This window comes from Salarias fasciatus, unplaced genomic scaffold (genome assembly GCF_902148845.1).
Source record: "Salarias fasciatus unplaced genomic scaffold, fSalaFa1.1, whole genome shotgun sequence".
NCBI lineage: Eukaryota > Metazoa > Chordata > Actinopteri > Blenniiformes > Blenniidae > Salarias > Salarias fasciatus.
In genome coordinates, this window is record NW_021941374.1 from 1,231,200 (window position 1) to 1,253,414 (window position 22,215).

A 22,215-nucleotide genomic window follows, 5' to 3' on the forward strand; every position below is an offset into this window, starting at 1 on the left:
CAGTTCCCAAGTTAGTTACAGATATACAGGGTCATTTTTCAAATGGGGACATATACAGTAATAGTGAAAATCATGTCAGTCATGTTGGTTTTCATTTCCATATTCAAGCAATCTGCCAGTGAGAGCTGTGGCTTCACTTTCAGTCGTCATCTCACTGAGCGCTTTAGGTTTATGGTTGTGCTTCAGGTGGAGACGCCACGTCCACAGACTGTTGTTACTTCAGGAGTTTCTCTCCTTTCGATACCTTGGTCATGAACTCTGCTTTTTCCTTCATGGCCATCAGAGCGTTAATTCGTTTTTTAAAGCCAGGTTTTCCTTCACTTTTCTCTCCCTCAATCAGCATGTCAATGTACTCTGGAGTGGACAGAGGGTTGGGCTTCAGCTCGATCTCTTTCAGCCTGTTCAGACAGTTGGCAGACCGGGAGATCAGTTTCACCACCTCAGTCTGCATCTGGCTGTAATCAGCCTTTAGGCCATGAATGATCCCCTGAACACTAACGTAGAACAGAAAGTTCTTGTTTCTGTTGATTTCTGCCTCGTGGTATTTGAGCTGTTTCTTTGTTTCATTTATCTCCTCCATCTTTGCTAACCCCAGTTTAACCTGAGTCTGCAGATTTCCAATTGAAACTTCAAGCTGCTGCCGCTCTCTGAGCACCTCCTGAGTCAGTGTCAAGCTTTTGGTGTTTATGACGCTCAGAGCATTAAAGAATCTCTTCATGCTTGTTGCCCCCATGTCCCAGAACATCTTGTCAAAACCACTATCTTCACCACCACCTGTGTTGTTGGCCGTTGAGGACCTGTTGTCTGCAAACAAAGCTGAATTATTGAATTTGAAGTGAATCGGCAGCCCGTCTTTGGATTTGGGACATGGGACACCTGAAGCATTGATCGCCTCCAGGACTGGTGGACGTTGACCATCTGCAAATGTCACCAGGATCCTGATGTTTTCTGCCACATCTTTGCCAAAGATTGACAGCACTGAATCAAACACATATTTCTGAGAGGCTGTGAGACGTGCCAAGGAGGCCTGAGCTACAAAGCAAACGGCGTCGATTTCAGTGACTCCAAAATCAGAAGAGAAGAGGTTCCGCAGCTGCTCGACTATCTCCCTGTCTCTGTCTATGCCTCTCGTGTCCCCAAACCCTGGAGTGTCCACAATGGTCAGGGAGAAGGGGACTGTAAAACCCTCCTCGTGGTTGAGTTTGTACACAGTAACCTCAGAGGTCTGGCTGTGAGCTTGTGATTTGGACGCGTCTTCATCAACTAACTTGAATCGATATGAGTCCTGAAACTGAACACCGAGGATATAGTTGATCATCCCATTGATGAGGGTTGACTTCCCAGCACCAGTGGCTCCGAGGACCATGATGGTACAGTTGTGTTTGGTTGAAGATTTTCCATAACTGAAATGTTTGCAACCATCTACATCAATTCTGTTCTTCTCCAGAGGAATGATGTAAACAGGTAGAGGCCCTGGGCCTGATTTCAGCAGCCTACTTTTGTCTTTGACAGCTTCACTAAGACGTTTGGGGCTTGACTCTCCGAAAAGAAACTCACATGATCTTTTAGCAGGTTTGTTTTCATCAGGTTGTGCCAACTTAAGTTTGGTTGTGGAAACATGAACAGTGATGCTTTCTTTGCTGCTGCCATCAACACCACAGTCACATCTGACCCTGACTGCGTATTCGGTCTCTGATTGAAGCTCTGAAATGACTGCCTTCTCACCTGTAGCCATCATCTGTTTCCACTGGAGATCTTTCTCTTCTTCACCTCTGGATTTTTTGGCGTACTCCACGATGTTCCTCAGTATCACAACATCCTGTCCGAGCTCCGCCGGTTTCTCCCACTTGACAGATATCTCACATGAGTTTGACTCCACTTGAGGTTCTCCAGGAGGACTGCAAGGTAAGGTTTTAATGGACTCACTGACGATGGTGGCGGGTCCAACACCCACTGAGGTGGCCGCTCTGCATCTGAACACATACTCAGTGTTCGGTCTCAGACCTCTCACTGTGACTTCTTCAGCTTTTGACTCAGTCTTTTGTTGCCATTCTTCCTCTCCACTGACGCAGTATTCAACAGAGTAGGACGTGATGTTTTCTGCTCCAAATCTGGGAGGAGAGATCTTCAGCGTCACACTGTCGTGGTTTATGTCAGCTGCAGTCACAGTTTCAGGTTTTGAAGGCGGCTCAAAGTTTTCAGTCACAGTGAAGCCGTCTTCATAAAGGTAAATGCTGGAACCTTTGTGTGTGTCATTTGTTAAGCCCACTGTCAGGAACTTCACCTTCTTGTTCTCTCTGTTGGCATCAGCAAAGTCACTGAAGAGCTTTGCCTTTGTCCTCATGTGATCAGCCACTTGGTTTGAAAGGTACCACTGGTCCCTCTCGATGTCATGAGTGTGTGGATTTATATCCTCAGGTTTGGCTGCTCCTGTCAGATAGTTTGATAAAGCTGAAAGGTACGGCTCGGCACCTCCCAGTGAGGTGAAAACAAAGCATAGCGCATGTTCCACACTGAAAACTTCTTCATGAAAACCACTCTGAGATGAGATCACCTTGGTGTTTTTCATCATATTGGTGAAAGATTTCAAGATGCTTATCTCTTTCTCTTTGCAGTCCATCCACTCAGTCAGGTTTTTGCTGTTGAATGGAGACGAATGTCTCTTCTTCAGGATGGCGGCAAGATCAGACTCCTCTTCTCCTCCTCCTCTGATTCGAGGAAGTTTCCTCGCTAAGGTTCGTTGAAATTCAAGTCTGAACTCAGAGCACATTTCTTTAAAACTTTTCAGGTTTTTGCGGATCTGAGGGAACTGCTGTGCAGTGGCACTTCTCATTGAATCATTGCATCTCATTTCAAGCTCACTGAAGTCCTCCAGGAGACTCTGTGCTTCCTGAACCAATCTTATACTTATCTGACGCACAAGTTTAGCGGCAGCAGAATCTAAACTGGTCAGGGGCAAGAGCCAGACCTTCACTGGAACAGCATTTTCTCCATTGGCTCCCAGTAATTTCGGCAGGCTTCGGTAGACTTCAATCGCATCCTGAAAGGATGTCGGAGTGTTCTGAAGACAAAAGTCTCCGTGGAATTTGCAGGAGAATCTGTCAACATTTGCTTTGTCCTTGTCTTCCATTTTCAGGGACCCCTCACCCTCTATGGCAAGGAGGGGGATTTTCTTGATGACCACCTTCAAGTTTCCCTGAATATCTTGATGATTTTCTTTTTGAGACACCTCACGGTCAAACACAAAGAAGGCTTGAGCCCCGTAGAGTATCCCTGTGACTACATGTGTTGCTATGCCTTTCTCAAAAACATGAGGATGCTTCACATTGCCTCTTCCAAGATGATTCATTGACAACTCCTGGAACTTTGTTGTTGTTTTGTACTTCAGTGTTACTCTGGCCTGATTGCTGGATGTCCGTTGATCATTCAGATATTTGGCCGATCCCTCAACCTCGATCAGTCCACCCAAGAAACTTGCTTTTAGGGATGCTTGAACATTCAGGGCTGATGATTTATCTTCGATTGATTCAGATGCAACTATCTCAAAGTCACTGTTGGGTTTTGGTCTTTCTCTTATATATTTCTCGAGGTCATCATGGTCCCATAGTGTCATTCCTGTCAAAACATGAACAGATGGCATTAAAGACTAACATTATGCTCAGTAACTAACAGTGAGTAATTAAATGAGTTATCTTTTTTAATTGCCCAGTTTCATCAGTGGCATCAGGTACAGTATATGTTTTGGACATGTTTCCCTTGTTTGCAAATGTTTCAAATATTTCAGTGGTTATCAGCTGCACAATGCATGAAGGAGTTGTTGCAGTCTGAGCTCAGTTGAACTCTTGTAAACACCAAAATGCATCTGATCTATTGAATTCAAAAGGATATTATGTCATCAATGGAGCATTATTCCACTGTTCAACACACAATATTATTTTTCTTATGGAACAAAAGAAGTGACTTATACTATGAATGAAGTATTATTATCCTTCCATCCATTTTCTACCACTTTTCCTTTTCAGGAAAAAGTGGCTGGAGTCGATCCCAGCTGCTGTGGGCGAGGTTGCGGTGTCCCTGGACAGGTCGCCAGTCTGTCGCAGGGCACACATAGAGGCATACAACCATTCACACCTGGGGTCAATTTAGAGTGATCAATTAACCTGATATGCATGTGTTTGGTGATAGGAAGCCAGAGGACCCAGAGGGAACCCACGCACACACGGGGAGAACATGCAAACTTCACACATAAAGGCCCCGAGCCCCACCCGGTATTTCAACCCAGGACCTTCTTGCTGTGAGGCAGAGAGCTAATCACTGCGCCACCGTGCAGCCTGAAGTATTATTAGTTTAGTTTATTGATTTATTTGACAGGGACCATGTACAAATACATTAACCTTTCAATAGAAAAGATGCTTTGTACCAGATTTAGCAAATGCTAATTTCCATCTGCAGTCCTGATCCTTCTGACTGTTTGGGTTTTAAGCAGGAGGTGTCAGAAAAGTTCCCACAGGGAGAACCGGCTCGTGGCGGCCAAGCGTTCATAGCGACGTCGCTTTTTGATCCTTGGATGTCGGCTCTTCCTGTCATTGTGAAGCAGAATTCACCAAGCGTTGGATTGTTCTCCACTAATAGGGAACGTGAGCTGGGATTTACCCTGCTGGTGATGTGTTGTTGCAGTAATAATCCTATGATTTCTAAAATAATGTTGTTAAAAAAAAAGCAGTTATTTATATTTCAGAGTCATGGGTGGCTTGTTTGGTTGACCCGTCACACACTACATTTCGCTGCAATCTCAGAACGGGGGAGTTCGAGGATGAAGCTGAAATTGTATCTTATACTAGAAACTGTGAAAAATGCCTGAAATTAATTTGCAAAATATATGAAAATAGATCTTCAAACTATTCTCAGTTCATTCAGCTATTTCCTATTCACACCTTATCCAGACTAAGGTTCTAGGTATCTGCAGCTAATGCAACCCAGTGTTGATGAAATGTTTAAATTGTTTGTTGCAATAGAAATTGAGGAGTTACTCTATAACAATTTTCCGGTCAGAGGCAGTATTCACACCTTCATCCAGTTGAAAGTTACTCATAAAACAAAATACAGAACCTGCAAATTTGTACACAATCTTAGCCTGAGGTGGAAGCTCCTTGATGCCCCAACCAAAGAGTCATCAGTCAGGATGAAGATTTAAGAAACATGTTTTTTACAGTTTAGTTTAGTTTAGTTTAGTTTAGTTTAGTTTAGTTTAGTTTATTTAGCACATACAATGAAATATATCACATTAACCAGTGCAGAAAAAAGAAACAGTGCAGGGAGGAGCGGGCAAGCCAAAGGCTTATGAAGAGCCCCCACCTAATAAAATCATGCAGATATCGTCAAAAAAAACAAAACAAAACAAAAAAAACAACAAATAAATAAAATACATAAATAAATAAAATAAAATACAAAACAACAAAAAGCATCATAAACTCTCATGCAAAACTACGGAGCCCCTAAAGGGACATGGAGGGAAAAAAATTTTGGTGGGTGAAAAAAAAAAAAAAGGATGAACTTTTGCGAGATCTCGCAAAACAATTGCGAGATCTCGCAAAAAAATTGCGAGATCTCGCAAAACAATTGCGAGATCTCGCAAAACAATTGCGAGATCTCGCAAAACAATTGCGAGATCTCGCAAAATAATTGCGAGATCTCGCATTTATTTTTGCGAGATCTCGCAAAGATTGTTTTTTTTTTAAGTAGCGTCAATGAACCGGAAGTAAAACAGGCCATCCTGCCCCACACTCCATTCTAGAAGGTGGCGGTAATGCGCCTAAAAGTTGCGTGCCAACTGCCATAAAACAACAGAAGAAGAAGACGGAGACGGCGACGACAGGAGAAGGAGGAGGAGAAGGAGTAGAAAGTGAAGGTGAAGGTGAAGAAGAAAAAGAAGGAAGCAAGCAAGCAAACAAAACAGACACAACAATGGCGCGCACCAAATAACCCGTGGGAGAGTTTTTTGAGTTGCGGACGATGGAGGACGATTTGGAGCGGTTCTTGCTCTCAAGAGAGGTCCCAAAAGAGGACATTGCGCAGATGAAGAAAGACAAGGTGGGCATAAAATTCATTAATTAAAAAAATACGTTACTGCCACAACACAGAGCATTTGAAGCTAACAAAGTTAGTGTGGCATTTCGAACCATTAGTCAACTGAGAACTGTTGTTTTGTGGGGCAGTACCTAACTCTGACCAGGAGAGGGCGCGTTCGCTACACAGTGTGTTCATGGATAGGGATACTCTCGCGTGATTACACCCCGAGAACGGGAACACCCACGGATGTCACTGAATGTGAACTGTGGTGTTAAAACACATGTTTTTGCTCTTTACAGCATCAAAATAACAGAAATTAAAATTAAATGTGTAATGGAGTACAACTTCGTATTGTGCCACGCTACATTAGCGTAAATGATATGCTATCGAGGTTCAGCGGCCCGAATAGGGGCCGCTTTGAGATGCGCTAAAGTTGATAGCCTAATAACAGAGATGACCTGGTATAATGAAACTGATGAATGAATGAATAAAGAACAAAACTGGTTGCCATGGTAACTTTGGACGCCATGGCTGGTTGCGCATACTGTAAACCAGTGGTCGGCAACTGGCGGCCCGCGGGCCAAAATGATAATGTCTGACCCGCCAGATGATTTTAAGCATCTGGGGCAGCTGCTTCACGGAGGCAGTAACAATGTCCATTAACCTGTCAGTACCCATCTCCCATAGAAATAGACATAATTTCTGGGAAGTAGGCCAGCTTTCTATCTGGCATCTCTATGTACAATTTGTACATACCATAAGACCAGCTATGTCCAGTGGCTGGTTACCACTGAAACACTGCACTAACACTATTCTCTCTCTCTCTCTCTCTCTCTCTCTCTCTCTCTCTCTCTCTCTCTCTCTCTCTCTCTCTCTCTCTCTCTCTCTTCCCCTCCCCTCTGTGTCCTGTTTGCAGGTTGACAAGGCAGTGCTGCGCATCATGACTGATGAGCAAATGACGAAATATATAACATCATATGGTGACCGAGTAGCTGTCCTATCTTTCTGTGAACAGACACAGTGCAGCACCAAAAAAGAGATTCTTTTGCAGAGATTAAAAGCTAAAATAGGGGCACGGAAAATGAAATCAAAGACAAGAGGAATGCTGAGTGGTACCCCAGATGAACCCCAAAATACCATGGCCAGACAAAGAAATACTGCAGGAGAGAAGACTTCAAGGAAGGTTGAAATTGGATGGCTTCATTTTGGCAGTAAAGGATACAATCAAGTTCGGACCAGCCATGGTGGAGGCACAAGACATGCTACATTGGAAAAAACAACAACTGTTGCTCAGGTCATGGATGTAGGGAAGGACCTATTTTTTCCTGATGGGCAGTCCACAAAAGGGCCAGCTGATGACTTCACATTTGACATCTGCGATTTTAAAAGAAACAAGATTCCCTTGGATACCACTGTTGGCCAAATGTATGAACAAACCAAACTGAAGCTACTCAGATTTTACATTTGCACAAAAGAAGGAGCTTCGACAGATCACTCCTCATCTGAAGAAAATGAGCTGCTTGAAGATGGATCTCACATTGACTCAGATGATTCCATCAGAGATCTGCAGGATGGTTCACATTCATCTCAAAGAGACAGAAGCACCCAGGTTTGTGGAAATATATTTGTGACAAATAAAATAATGATACTTATAAGGAGAGATTTACAGAATTTGCTCAAAGATTACTCTTCAGTCAATAACTTTATTACAACTTTCTTTCTACAAATACCTGCAACCCTGGAGAGACAGAGAGAGAGAGAGAGAGTGTGTGTGTGTGTGTGTGTGTGTGTGTGTGTGTGTGTGTGTGTGTGTGTGTGTGTGTGTGTGTGTGTGTGTGTTTTAACACTTTGACTGTGTTACACACCTTTCTCGCAATATATCACCTGTACACATGTTTGCTACCAGTGCATCATGGAGACTGAGACAAGATGCAAGACAATATAAAAATGATGGCCAAGTTGTTCTTTATTCTTAAGGGATAGTTCAACATTTTGGCAAATTCACCTATTACTGTAATTCTTATAGTCATATGAGTAGGTACATTCCATTTAAATTCAGCGCCTCTTTTTTTAGAGCTGTGAGACAGGTGCGTGCTGCTCAGTGAACATGCGCTGTTTGAAATCACTCCGCACAACAGTATGGCTGGAATGTAGTTCCTGCTATGCATTTGTTATTAAAACAACTGTCCCATAATGTTCATTATTATTTCATAGTATGGTGAATGTGCAGGTCACAACTTGTCCCTTAACAATGTTTTGGAGTTGTTGGATGGTGTATTGGGTTGGTTTTGAGGAATGCAGCATTCGTTCATCTCCATTGTGTTCACTGAGCAGCGTGCGTCTCTGCTTCATGGCTCTCAAAACAACAGGCACTGATAAATAAAGGGAATAGACCTACTCATATTTGCAATATGCCAATTTGCCAGCATGTTCAGCCATCCCTTTAATAGACTTTGTGTTTTGATATGTATTTTTACACAGCATTTAATATTAAATGTGGAGCATTGTTCTGCTGTTACTGCTGACAACATTAAAACCTTCTGTCTTTGATTTGTTTTCAGATGCAACCAAGATCAAAAAAGAGAAGGGCAATATCCGAGACTGAGACAGAACAAGGTCCAGGTCCATCACATCCCTTTCGGTCGACCCCAACAGAGATTCAAAACAGTCACATTGGCCAAAGGCAGGATGCAAAGACAAGTGAGGATAGTTTACTGGACTCATTTGATGAGGCAGATACACTGCTATGGGATCCAGAGGATGACCGTGGTGGAGACGAGGTGGTGGTTATAAAATGGAATTATGTTGAGGAGGATGAGGATGTCACACAGGTAATGCTTTATTTAAAATTTCTGTATGAAAATATTTTTCTTGAACTTTCATTTCCAGTGTTTAGTTGTGTATCATGCACAACTTGTAGTTGAGTCCTTTTGACCTAATTCCTGGGATTGTACAGCAATTGTAACTCTGAACTTATGACTTTATTGTACTGTTGTGTCTCTGAAATTTAAGACATTTGCCTCTTTCTTTTCTCATTACCTAAGGGGACTTTTTTACATGCTATATCTGAAGTGTGCCTGGTTTGGACTAGAAGTTACACTGATGTAGAGGATCCATTTAGAAAGATTTTTACAAATAATAGTCTGCAATGACATCATAGATTTTAGGGTTAATGTGTCTGCTGTCATTTATTGTATTCTTCAGAGCGCTGAGGTGAGTGCAGCACCGATCCAGGATATACAACTCCTATTGCCTTCACATGATGGCCTGCCTACACTGGATGAGCAGCAGTCCATACATGAGGAGGCAGTGCAAACTGCCCAGGTAAGACACACCACTTCAAGCAACTCTGTTGTCATATGTTAACTTGTATTGGGGTACGAGATCACAAATTTTGAATAGAAAGCATTTTGAAGAGGATTGAAGTTTGTAACAGGGGCTTATGAAAAGATGCTTGAGTTGAGAGTTGTTTCACGAGAAACATAGGACTCAAACTATTTTAATCTGGGCACAAACTTGCCAAAAGCTAGAATACTTTGCCTCGGCTTTATTCATTGACCACTTTGTTGATTTATGTGTGTCTTTTGTTCTTCTAGCAGGACAGTGAGCTGAATTTCGATTTGCCCTCAGATTCAAGCAGCCAGTTTTCATCATCAACATTAGCCAGCAACGGAAATCCACAGACCACACGACGTGCTTCAATTTGCAGGGTTAAGGTTGTTGATGATCTTTTGGCTGTATTTATGGACAGCGACATCATGAATATGACTTTAAAGATGGACTTTGTTAATGAAAAAGCTATCGATGATGCCGGAGTGTCCAGGGAGGTGTACACAGCCTTCTGGGAGCAATTTCTTGAAGAGTGTGAAGGGGAAACAGAACGAGTTCCAAGGCTCAGGCCAGATTTCTCTGAGGCTGAATGGCAAGCAGTTGGACGCATTTGGGTGAAAGGATTTGTTGACCATGGTGTCATGCCAGTGAAGCTATCGGCGGCTTTCATTTTAGCATGCATCAATGGAATTGACTCTGTTGATACAGACATCTTGATGTCATCGTTTCTCAACTACCTACTTCCCACCGAGAGATCAGCTGTTGAGAAGGCTCTCCAGGGCACAATGGAGGAAAGTGATCAAGAGGACTTGCTTGACCTTTTCACACGGATGGGTTCCCATTTTCTACCTCCAAAGAACAGCATGAAGTCTGCCATAGAAACAATGGCTCACAAAGCCATTCTCCAAGAGCCAAAGTATATAGCTGATTGCTTCTCCACCCCCATGTCGCTTGTAAAGTTGAAACTACCAGATAAGGAAAGTGTGTTGAGTCTGTATGCATTAAAGAAAGCCACAGGCAAAAGAGTGATGCAGCTGTTTGAAACAACAAATGTGGTGCTGTCCCAAACAGAACAAGCAACCTTTAACCATCTCCAACGTTATGTGAAAAATGCTGATCAAGCCAAAGCTGAAAAAATCCTGCGCTTCTGCACAGGTTCCTCTGTCATATGTGTTGACAAAATTATGGTTTGCTTTAATGTTGAAACTGGGCTCAACAGAAGGCCTGTTGCTCACACCTGTGGAGCTACACTCGAAGTGCCGAGTACATACAGTTCTTACCCAGAATTTCGCACGGAGTTTGATAACATCCTGTCCAGCAACTACTTAGAAATGGACATCATTTGAACATGAGAGCAATCTTGATCAGGCCAAATAGTAACAGGCCTCATTGTATGGCTGAGTGTATTTTATTTATTTTTTATGTCTGTTTTTGTTGTCATTTGAACATCTGATGCACTGAACATTGTAGTGAGCAGTCTTTCATCTCATTTTATATTCAGCCTGCAGTTCTGTTTTTTTTATTGGTGCAATAGTACACCTCCATACTTTTACATGGATTTTGTGTTTCGAATTATACTTTGAAAATGACTGCAGCATTCATTTCCATCAGTTTGAGTTTAACCCAGCTTTAATGCTGAACTTGTTCTTAAAAAGAATATTAGTGTAATATTCTGTAATTCACAGTTGTCCATCACTGGTAGAATTGTTCATTGTTGATGTTAAAGTAATGCCAGTTGGTTGCTCATTCAGAGACAGTTTGAAACTCAATGTTGAGATACTAATGATGGTCCTGTTTAGAAAATGTATAAGCAGATTTTGCCTGTGTGAGATGGCCTTCAGAATGATTGTATTTTTTCCATTATATTACTTGAATTTACTGCTCGAACTTGCCATCACATATTTTTATTGAATGTGAGAGCATTTTGCTGTGAAGTGACCTGTAAGTATTGTAAACATTTCTATCAATTGCTTTTAATTGACAAACCAGTCAGATTAAGCAAAATTTACCTTTATTCAGGGTTGCAGATTTCACGTTTTTCACTGTTCATACAGATTAATGAATAAAGTTTCTGTTCCACTCTGACATTGCAGTACTTGGCTATAAAGTTCATTCATCCACAGATACATACAGTTACATATCACTTGATTAGGGCTGCAACTAATGATTCTCTTCATCATCAATAATCATTTAGACAGAAAAATATCAGAGTTTTAAGATGACATCTTTAAATTTCTTGTTTTGTCAAAAAATCTCAAAAGAATCACTTTTATATAACATAAAACAGAGAAAAGAGGAAAAATTTTCCCATCTTCCAGTTGTAAAACAAATACAATGACAGAAGTGAGGAGTGATGTGGACATTTACATCATAGTAGCACACCTCCCTACTCAACACAATGGCCGCGACAGGGCACAATGAAATATCCCTGACTTACAGAGATGAAGTGATGGCTTCTCTTAAGTGAAAATATAAGTTCACAGCTTGGTAGGGATCTCTTGGCAGAGTCAGATGAGACTCTGCCATTAAGATGTTGCAGAGTTCATTCACATCTGAATCACATGGTATCGCCCGGCGAAAGACGCATTCTTCTTTGCACAGCTGAAGATATTCATCTTCAACAGGGGAAAGGAAGTCTCTGGTCCCATAGAGTTGAGGTAATGCATACATCACATTGGGCCGACCACTGGGGATGTTATTTGATGGTCTGATGGTGTGTGCATTCCAAACCTGTGCAGTGTCATCCAACTCATCCTGTTAAAAAGAATATACAAAATACAATTAGGAAGAACTGTACATACATGTACACTTAAATTGTGCCAAAAAAAAAAAATGTATCCACAATTCTGTCTCTCCTCCTCCCTCCATCCTTCCTGTCTCTTTCCTCACCTCCTGTCTCTATCCTCCCTCAGTCTCTCTCTCCTCCCTCCTCCTCCCTCCATCCTTCCTGTCTCTTTCCTCACTTCCTGTCTCTATCCTCCCTCAGTCTCTCTCTCCTCCCTCCTCCTCCCTCCATCTTTCCTGTCTCTTTCCTCACCTCCTGTCTCTCTCCTCCCTCCTCCTCCCTCCATCTTTCTTGTCTCTTTCCTCACCTCCTGTCTCTTTCCTCCCTCAGTCTCTCTCTCCTCCCTCCTCCTCCCTCCATCTTTCCTGTCTCTTTCTTCACCTCCTGTCTCTCTCCTCCCTCAGTCTCTCTCTCCTCCCTCCTCCTCCCTCTATCTTTCCTGTCTCTTTCCTCACCTCCTGTCTCTCTCCTCCCTCAGTCTCTCCTCCCTCCTCCTCCCTCCATCCTTCCTGTCTCTTTCCTCACTTCCTGTCTCTATCCTCCCTCAGTCTCTCTCTCCTCCCTCCATCTTTCCTGTCTCTTTCCTCACCTCCTGTCTCTCTCCTCCCTCCTCCTCCCTCCATCTTTCTTGTCTCTTTCCTCACCTCCTGTCTCTTTCCTCCCTCAGTCTCTCTCTCCTCCCTCCTCCTCCCTCCATCTTTCCTGTCTCTTTCCTCACCTCCCGTCTCTCTCCTCCCTCAGTCTCTCTCTCCTCCCTCCTCCTCCCTCCATCTTTCCTGTCTCTTTCCTCACCTCCTGTCTCTCTCCTCCCTCAGTCTCTCTCTCCTCCCTCCTCCTCCCTCCATCTTTCCTGTCTCTTTCCTCACCTCCTGTCTCTCTCCTCCCTCCTCCTCCCTCCATCTTTCTTGTCTCTTTCCTCACCTCCTGTCTCTTTCCTCCCTCAGTCTCTCTCTCCTCCCTCCTCCTCCCTCCATCTTTCCTGTCTCTTTCCTCACCTCCTGTCTCTCTCCTCCCTCAGTCTCTCTCTCCTCCCTCCTCCTCTCTCCATCCTTCCTGTCTGTTTCCTCACCTCCTGTCTCTCTCCTCCCTCAGTCTCTCTCTCCTCCCTCCATCCTTCCTGTCTCTTTCCTCCTCCCTATCTCTCTCTCTCTCTCTCTCTCACACACACACACACACACACACACACACACACACACACACACACACACACACACACACACACACACACACACTCACTCTCTCTCTCTCTCTCTCTCACCTGGATGAGTCCCATGCAACAAAATTGAAGGATGGCCTTGTCCAGAAACCCGCCGTCAAAAAACCCGTTGTCTCTGATGTCTGCAAACAAGGACAACCAGAACTCCACACACTGGTTGCGGAGAACACCCCACCAATATTCGATCCGTTGATTGGCGGTGCTAGCTCCCTCCAAATAGCTGTCAAAAGTGCCGTCTGGATGAATGGGGACGAGGAACCGCTGAAACCGTCGAACATGGCCGTTTTCGGTCCCGAGATCGCCTCTCACAATCCTTGGACAGCCTCCTAAACGTTGCACTGCTTCAACGTAGTAACCTCCGATCAACTTTGGGTCACTATTCGTGGTGTAGGCATTAAGCCAGATTATTTTCCTAGAAAAACCGTCGATGCTTCCGTTGATACAAAATCCATATGGCTTCAGTTTATCATACGAGTCAATGTGCCAAATGAAGTTAGGACCTCTCGAGAAGTAGCGCCGTCGTCGTAAACGTCCTGCTTGCCTTAGCGACACTCCTCTGGGATCCAGCTCCTTCAACACCAACCGCACATCCTCCTTCTTTACCCGTAGTCCATGTTCTCGACACTTTGCGTACATCCACCGGTACCCGTGAAGCTGGCCAGAGTACTGTAGTTGGTTGCTGATGAATTCAACCAGGACTGCAAGATCACAGTACTCTTTACGACGAGAAAGTCCCCTCGCGCTGAGTAATCTTTTCAGATGTCTCTCACTTATGTCAAAGCCATGTCTCCGGCCAAGAACTGATTTAATATCTTTGTATGTGAGGCCAATACCAAAATAAAAATCAATAAACTTCTCCCACGGATGATGTGTGTATTCCTCCATCTTTGTGTGTCTGTTTTACTTCCGGTTCATTGACGCTACTTAAAAAAAAAAACAATCTTTGCGAGATCTCGCAAAAATAAATGCGAGATCTCGCAATTGTTTTGCGAGATCTCGCAAAAGTTCATCCTTTTTTTTTTTTTCACCCACCAAAATTTTTTTCCCTCCATGTCCCTTTAGGGGCTCCGTACAAAACAAAAGAAAGAAAGAAGAAAAAAAGACAAAAGAAAAGAAAAATGCTGTTGACCTTATATGGACATGCTCATAAAAATGGACATTTTTGTTGATGATTATAGGCGACACTGAAAATAAACTAAAAAGAAGTTAGCAGTCTACGGAAAAGCTAAAGTACAGAGCTCTCCTGGCTACACTTTTGAATTAGATGCTCTCTTGCGCGACTTTTGAAGATAGATAAAAATCTACAATTGTTGGCAATGTGGTACCAACTGTTCCAAACTTTGACACCTCTATACCTAAACAAAAATTGGCTTCTCGATTTAAGACATTTGGGCGGATGTAGAGCTGAGGCCTGTCGTGTTGAGTAAGAATGAAAATGAGAATTTGCTGCAAAGTACGTCCTAAAATGCTCAGGGACCTTGTCTTCTGAAGAAAATATCTTGTACGTAAAAATGCATATTTGATAATTGTTTATATCATAAATAGTGAGAATCTGGAGATTTTTAAATAAGGGAGCAGCAGTAGCGTCCCAGACAGATCGAGATGCAAGTCTAACAAAGCGATTCTGAAGAATTAAGATTTTTTTAAGAGTGGTTGTAAATGTATTCCCCCAAACAATATTACAATATGAAAGATGCGGATAGATGAGACTGTAATAAAGAGTAAGAAGACACTGTTTATTAACAGGTTGGCTAACTTTCCTTATTATACCAAGAGATTTGTATATTTTCTTACTCACACAGTAAATCTGTTCTCTCCAACTCAAACTCTCATCAATAATTATTCCTACGAATCTTGTAGATGATACTTGGGGCATCTCTATGGACTCAATTATAATTTTAGATAAATCCTTATTGTATGATTTTTTCCCACTGAAGATAATAAAGTTAGATTTTTTTATATTCAAAGATAATTTGTTCATTTTGAACCATGTGACAAAGGCATCTCAACCATCATTCACATCCCTTATTAAGGAATTGAAGTTTGGGTTTGAGAGAACCAGTGTTGTGTCATCTGCAAACATAATTGGAGAAACGATGTTTGAGATGTTACACAAATCATTTATGTAAACAAGGAATAATAGTGGACCAAGGATGGATCCTTGTGGAACTCCACAGTGAAGCTGTGCTCTGTTGGAATGGCAGCCTTTTACACAAACAAACTGAGTTCTGTTTGAAACATAATTTGACAACCATTGATGAGTATCTTTATGGAAACCGTATCTGTGAAGCTTAGCCAATAGGATACTGTGATTTATCGTATCAAAGGCTTTTGAGAGATCTAAGAAGACACTACAAGCAAACTCACCCTTTTCTAGCGCTGATGCAATCTTATCAACCAGGTGAATTAAAGCCATAGATGTGGAATGATTTGTTCAGAAGCCATACTGATGTTTAAAAAGAATTTCATTAGAATTCAGATGAAAAATAATCCTTTTGTAAACTATTTTTTCTAAAATCTTTGAGAAGCATGGCAAAATAGAAATAGGCCTGTAGTTATTGAAACAACAAGGATCATCCGCTTTAAACAAGGGAATAACTTTTGCAATCTTTAAGTCATATGGTACAACTCCCGTCTTCAGAGACAGGGAAAAAATATGATGAAGAGGTTGCAAGATTGATTGCTTCACCCGCTTGACAAGGAATGCTGAAATACTGTTATGGCCAGCTGCAGACAACTTCAGCTGGTCAATTACATCACTTATTTCCTGGGTGTCGGGGAGCTCAAAGCTGGAAATAACAGGAAAAGTTCCTTTTAAGGAATCCAGTGGGTTTCCATCACAGGAGGGGATGTTATTTGCTAGTTTCAGACCAATGTTTACAAAGAATTCGTTAAACTTTTCGGCAATATCAAATGGGTTGATTAAAGATTCTTCACCATTTCGAAAGGCAGAAGGCAGTGTAGTGGTCGCCCTCTCTCTTTGAAGCAGCTGATTTATGACTTTCCAAGTGGATTTAATATTGTTTGAACACCTACTAAATTCATCACTGAAATACTTTGGTTTTGCAGATCTAATTTCATGAATATATATATTTCGGTGGGATTTATACACACTGTGATTGAGAGGAGTGGGAATGTTGACATATCTTTTATATAGTTTGTTCTTTTTCTTCAACAACTTCAACAAATCAGGTGAAAACCATGGTTTCTTTTAAATCTGAGTGGTGTTTCTTTACAAGACTTGTGACAGGAAAACATTCCTCAAAACAAGAGCTGAATACATCCATGAATGTTTGATATGCTGACTCAGCATTGTTCTCCTCATATAGGTTATCCCAGGATTTGGAGTCAAGCCTGTCTTTAAACTTGGAAATATTTTTCTCGCTCATTATTCTTTTAGAAATGTTTTCTTTAATGTTTTTAGCTTTGTTAGTCTTGATTTCAGAAAACTGAAAAATAGCTAAATGATCTGACAAGTCCAGATACAAAACACCAGATTTCATACAACCAGTCAGAGTTTGAGAGGATGTTGTCGATAAGAGTTGCTGATGTCTCTTTAACTCGTGTTGCTTTATGAATAAGAGGGAAAAAATAATTATAATACAAAACATGAAGGTAGTCCTCAACAAGGGTATCTGACTTGTGTTTAAGGAGATGTAAGTTAAAGTCACCTAAGATGAAACAATATTTATTCTCACGGTTCACACGGTCAAGTAAGCAAAACAAACCTTCATTAAAGTCTTTGATGACAGAATCTGGAGGGCGGTATATTGCTCCAACAATAATACTCTTTCCACCAGTGACAGGAAGTTCAACAAAAATAGACTCAACGTCGGACATGTCTGTTCTCAGAGAAAGATCATGTCTTATTTTGAAATCATAATCAGAATGAATAAACAGAGAAACTCCGCCTCTTATTCTGTTTTCTCTTACATCATGGACTGACTTGAGTGTTGAGATAAATGAAATGCAAACAGAATTAAGATCTAAACAAATAAGCTATCAACATGGGGCGACAGTAGCTCAGATGCTCAGATGGCAGAGGGAGTCGTCTCATAACCGGAAGGTTGGCGGTTCGATCCCTGCTCCCGCACACGTAAAACTGTCGTTGTGTCCTTGGGCAAGACACTTCATCCACGTTGCCTCGTATGAAAGTTGTGAGAGTGAATGGTTGGTGGCCTTGAAATTGGCCTTTGGTGCATCATTAATGTATCAAAAAGATATTTATGTGGCTAAGAATTTTTTTTAGTTGTTTTATATATTCTGTGTCATACTTTAAGCTTTGATTTTTGTTTTGTATTTATTTATTTATTTATTTATTTATTCATTAGAGATTGGATCCCCATTAGCTGTCACCAGGGTGACAACTAGTCTTCCTGGGGTCCATAACTGCATAAAACAATCACAACTTTCGCAATAAGAACATGAGTAAAGTACACAAACAGTGAACAGAATAGATTGAATAAACACTCATAAAATGCAATGCATAAAACCATTAAACAGTAGAATACAAGAAAAAAAGAACTAAATGGAATATAAACACACAATTTAACTGAATAAGATAGAACAAGGCAATGATACAATTAAAACATAAAACAAAGACTAAAAATGCACCTACAATACAATCAAGCTCAGCGACAACCTCATCAAACCGGCTGGCATCACAACCCGGTCTGGACGCAAATGGGCTGCCAACACAGCTGTGGAGCAGGCCATCAGCTCCCTGAAGCTGCAGGACATAGTTGGCAACCAATGCGTCCAACGACAAGGTCTTGACTCTGAACAGTTTCAAACCTGGGGAGGTGCTAATGCAAGGACCAGGCGAGGCATGGTGCAGGCGGAAGTGAGGACCGGGTCGGAAGAGAAGCGAGTAGCCAGAGCAGTACAGCAAGGATCCCAGGGGGCCTGGACAAAATGGGATTTGCCCAGGCGCAAAGTCACGTGGACAGAGTCGTGGCGCCTGGAGCCTTATCGCATCTCCTTCCTCTTGCAGTTGGTCTGTGACACCCTCCCCTCCCCAGTACATCTGCACACATGGGGCCTAAGAGAGGATCCACTTTGCAAGCTGTGCAGCCAGAAGGGGACCCTGGCCCATATACTCACATGGTGTAAAACATCTTTAACCCAAGGGAGGTATAGATGGCGCCACGACAAAGTGCTCCTCTCATTGGCTGACACCATAGTGCGGGAGAGAATCAAGAAGAGACCGACCCACACAACCGCAGAGAGAGCGATCACCTTCCTTCAGGAAGGAGCCAGGCCTGTACAGTCCACCAGAGGGAAAGACCCTGCATCCTTCATGCCTCAAGCTCCTGGGAGATGAGGGTGGATCTTGGGAGGAGGTTGCAGTTTCCTGAGGTGGTGCAAACATCCCTCCGCCCCGACATAGCGCTGTGGTCAACAAAGGACCAGAAGATCATCCTGGCCGAGCTGACCGTGCCATGGGAGGAGGGCTGCGAGAAGGCCCATGAAAGGAAGGCTGCAAAATACCATCACCTGGCCCAAGAATGCCGTGACAAGGGCTGGCAGGCCTGGGTTTTCCCTGTGGAGATAGGGTGTAGGGGCTTCCTAGCAAAGTCCACATGGAGTCTCCTTTCTGCCATGGGGATGGACGAGCGGAGCACAAAGCAAGCAGCTCGCCGGATGGGGGAGGAGGCAGAACGCGCCTCTTGCTGGATCTGGAGCAAAAGGGAAGAGGAAAGCTGGAAGCCAGGGGCAGATGGGCAGTGAGCTGGCCACTCACTGCGGGCCCACCAACCGGACGGTGTTGTGGTTGAGGGCCGAAACACCCAGTGAAGGTTGGACACCACCTGACGACATCTGCCCCTGGTCTGAAGGCACAGCTACCTGCTACGGTAGCTGAGGAAGGCACCAACATTGTATTCATCAAGTCAACCCTATTCCACACATCCAGGATTTCTCGGTCCACCTGGCAGGGAAAGTTATCTTTTCCAAGGTGGATTTGGTGAAAGGCTACCACCAGGTCCTGGTCCACTCCCAGGATGTACCAAAGACTGTGGTGATCACTCCGTTTGGGCTGTTTGAGTTCCTGCGGATGCCATTTGGACTTAAGGGTGCAGCGCAGACTTTCCAGCGGCCGATGGACTCTGTGTTACGGGGGTTGCCGTTCCTGTTTGTGTACCTGGATGACATCCTGGTGACCAGCGCCTCGGCCGAGGAGCACCTGTTACACTTGCGACAGCTCTTCGGGAGGCTTACTGAGCACAGACTGATCATTAATCCAGCCAAATGCCGGTTCGGACTCTCAGAGGTGGAGTTCCTGGGTCATCATGTCTCCTCGCGTGGGGTGGTTCCATTACCCGCTAAACTGGAGGCAATCGCCGTTTTTCTGTGTCCTCACACCATCAAGTCCCTGCAAGAGTTCCTTGGCATGGTGAACTTCTAAAACCCGCTTTATCGTACACACGGCTCACCTAATGCGCCCCCTGTATTAGGCGCTGAGGGGTGCAATGGCTAAGCAGGACGTGGACTGGACACCCGAGATGTAACGACCGCGGAGGTCCCTACATGTTTCACCCAGCAGGGGTGATAAAATGTGTTCCTGTGCTGTCATTCTAATATGTAAACCTTGGGTCACTGTGGCTACTTAATCTGGGGCACGGATTTGTGTTTTGAAACCGTGTCACAATCATAATTATCAGGACATTGGTACCGGGGCGGGGAGACTATTTAAGGTGAAGCAGCGCACCTGCTTGGGGAGGGGAGTGATGTCACACGCCGTCCTGAGCAACTCACCTGCCGGAGGAGCGAGGCCGGGGAGCGTTTACCAGGAGGACCAGCGCCACTGTGGAATATATAACTTGGTGTTTCTTTGTGGGATCTACTGGATTAAACCGTCATCTTTTCACGGAGCTACCGGGCTGGAGAGGAGGAGCTGTGGAGACCAGCGGACTGACGTCTTGCCGGGGCGTGAGTAATTAACAGCCGCGGGCCGCTCAGTCGGTCCCCACGAAAAGACGTGGTACCCGGACTTCGGGGGATCTTTAGGCTATAAAAGACAGGACTTTCTTGAGCCCTTTCTGTTTATTTCTGGACTTTCCGCGTTGTGCGGCGTTTTCTGTTGAATTTATAAGGAGGAGCGCTCGAGCAGCGGGTCGCTTGTTTTCTGTTGGGGGGCGGTGTGTTAGAGTAAATGCGGGCTTCTGTTACCAATTTTAAGTTTGTCTTCTGCCTATTAATCACCCCTGCTGATTGGTGTTTTCCGCCCGTGGCAGCTGGGGGTGTATTATGATGCGATGGCCCCCGACCAGCAGACTGATGCAGAGGTCCAAGCGTATAGGACAGCCGCTGCAGGATGTGGCGTTTCAGGGATCAAACGTGTCGCTCCTCTGCGATGTCTCCACAAGTCTGCCCTGCCCTACGGTGCCTGTCGGCTGGCGTTGCCAGGTGTTTTATGCCATCCATGCACTGTCACATCCTGGAGTGAGGGCGTCAGTGAAGCTGGTGGGGGCGAAGCTCGTCTGGCCGGGCCTCAGAAAGGACGTCAGAAGCTGGGCAGCTTCCTGCGTGGCATGTCAGCGGTCCAAGGTTCACCACCACACCAGGCTGGAGCCGTTCTCTGTGCAGGAAAGGAGGTTCAACCACGTCCACCTGGACTTGGTGGGTCCGCTGCCCCCCTCCCACGGTTTTACTCACCTCCTGACTATGGTGGACCGGAACACCAGAGGGCCGGAGGTGGTTCCGATGGCTTCCACGATGGCGGCAGAGGTGGCACGGGCCTTCATTTCCACCTGGGTGGCCCGTTTCGGCACGCCGCTGCATGTCGCATCTGACAGAGGCCCCCAGTTCACCTCTGAGCTCTGGACTGCAGTAGCGAGGAGGCTCGGGGTGAGGCTCCACCACACCACAGCATTCAACCCCCAGGCTAATGGCAAAGATGAGAGGAGACGCCGAGGTCTACTTGCTGGACAGCGAGGGGCGACGTGTGAAAACGAGGCTGAAGCAAGCGCTCTACATCCCATCGTTTCCACAAAACATCTTTTCAGTCAAAGCAGCGACAGCCAACGGAGCAGAGGTCCACTTCAAAGATGGCAATGACTGGTTGATCCACAGAGATGGCACAAAATTCAAGATGGATGTGTATGGTAAGCTGTACTACCTGAACACAGCAGAGGCTGAACATGTTGATGGAGTGTTTAGTTGTCATGATATCCAGTCGTGGCATAAAATACTGGGTCACTGCAATTTTGATGATGTTGCAAAATTAGAAAACGTGGTTGAAGGGATGAAGATAAAAGGGAAACATGACAAGACCAATCAAAACTGTGAAATCTGCACACAGGGCAAGTTCACACAAGGCAGAAACAGACAGGTGGATGCTAAAGCCACAACAGTGCCAGAGCTAGTACACACAGACTTATGTGGCCCCATTGAAGCAGCAGATAAAGACGGATACAGGTATGCTGTATCATTTACTGATGATTACAGTGGGATGATTTTTCCTTACTTTATCAAAACAAAAGGTGGCACAACAAAAGCTACAGAAAAGTTCATTGCAGATGTAGCTCCACATGGAAAGATAAAATGCATCAGGTCCGATAATGGTACAGAATTCACACAGGAGTTCAGTCTTTACTCAGGAGTAAAGGGATAAGGCACGAGACTCACCACATCAAAACGGAACTGCAGAAAGGGGTTGGAGAACCTTATTTGAGATGTCACGATGCATGTTACTGGAGAGTAACCTCCCAAAGCATCTGTGGACACATGCTGTGCAAACCGCAGCTCAAATCCGTAACAGGTGTTACAACAAACACCTTACTGTGTTTTCACAGGAAAAACACCGAACTTATCA

General features: G+C 44.0%; 1 protein-coding gene across 1 annotated transcript; it reads right to left on the reverse strand.

Annotated features, from left to right (window-relative positions):
* Positions 1-214: 214 nt before the first annotated feature.
* Positions 215-3,613, reverse strand: LOC115385023 (stonustoxin subunit alpha-like). The gene is made up of 2 exons (XM_030087103.1): positions 1,791-3,613; positions 215-398 (listed from the first exon to the last, which is right to left on the reverse strand). Exons 1-2 carry the CDS (start codon positions 3,611-3,613, stop codon positions 215-217), a joined length of 2,007 nt encoding a protein of 668 aa, XP_029942963.1.
* Positions 3,614-22,215: the final 18,602 nt, after the last annotated feature.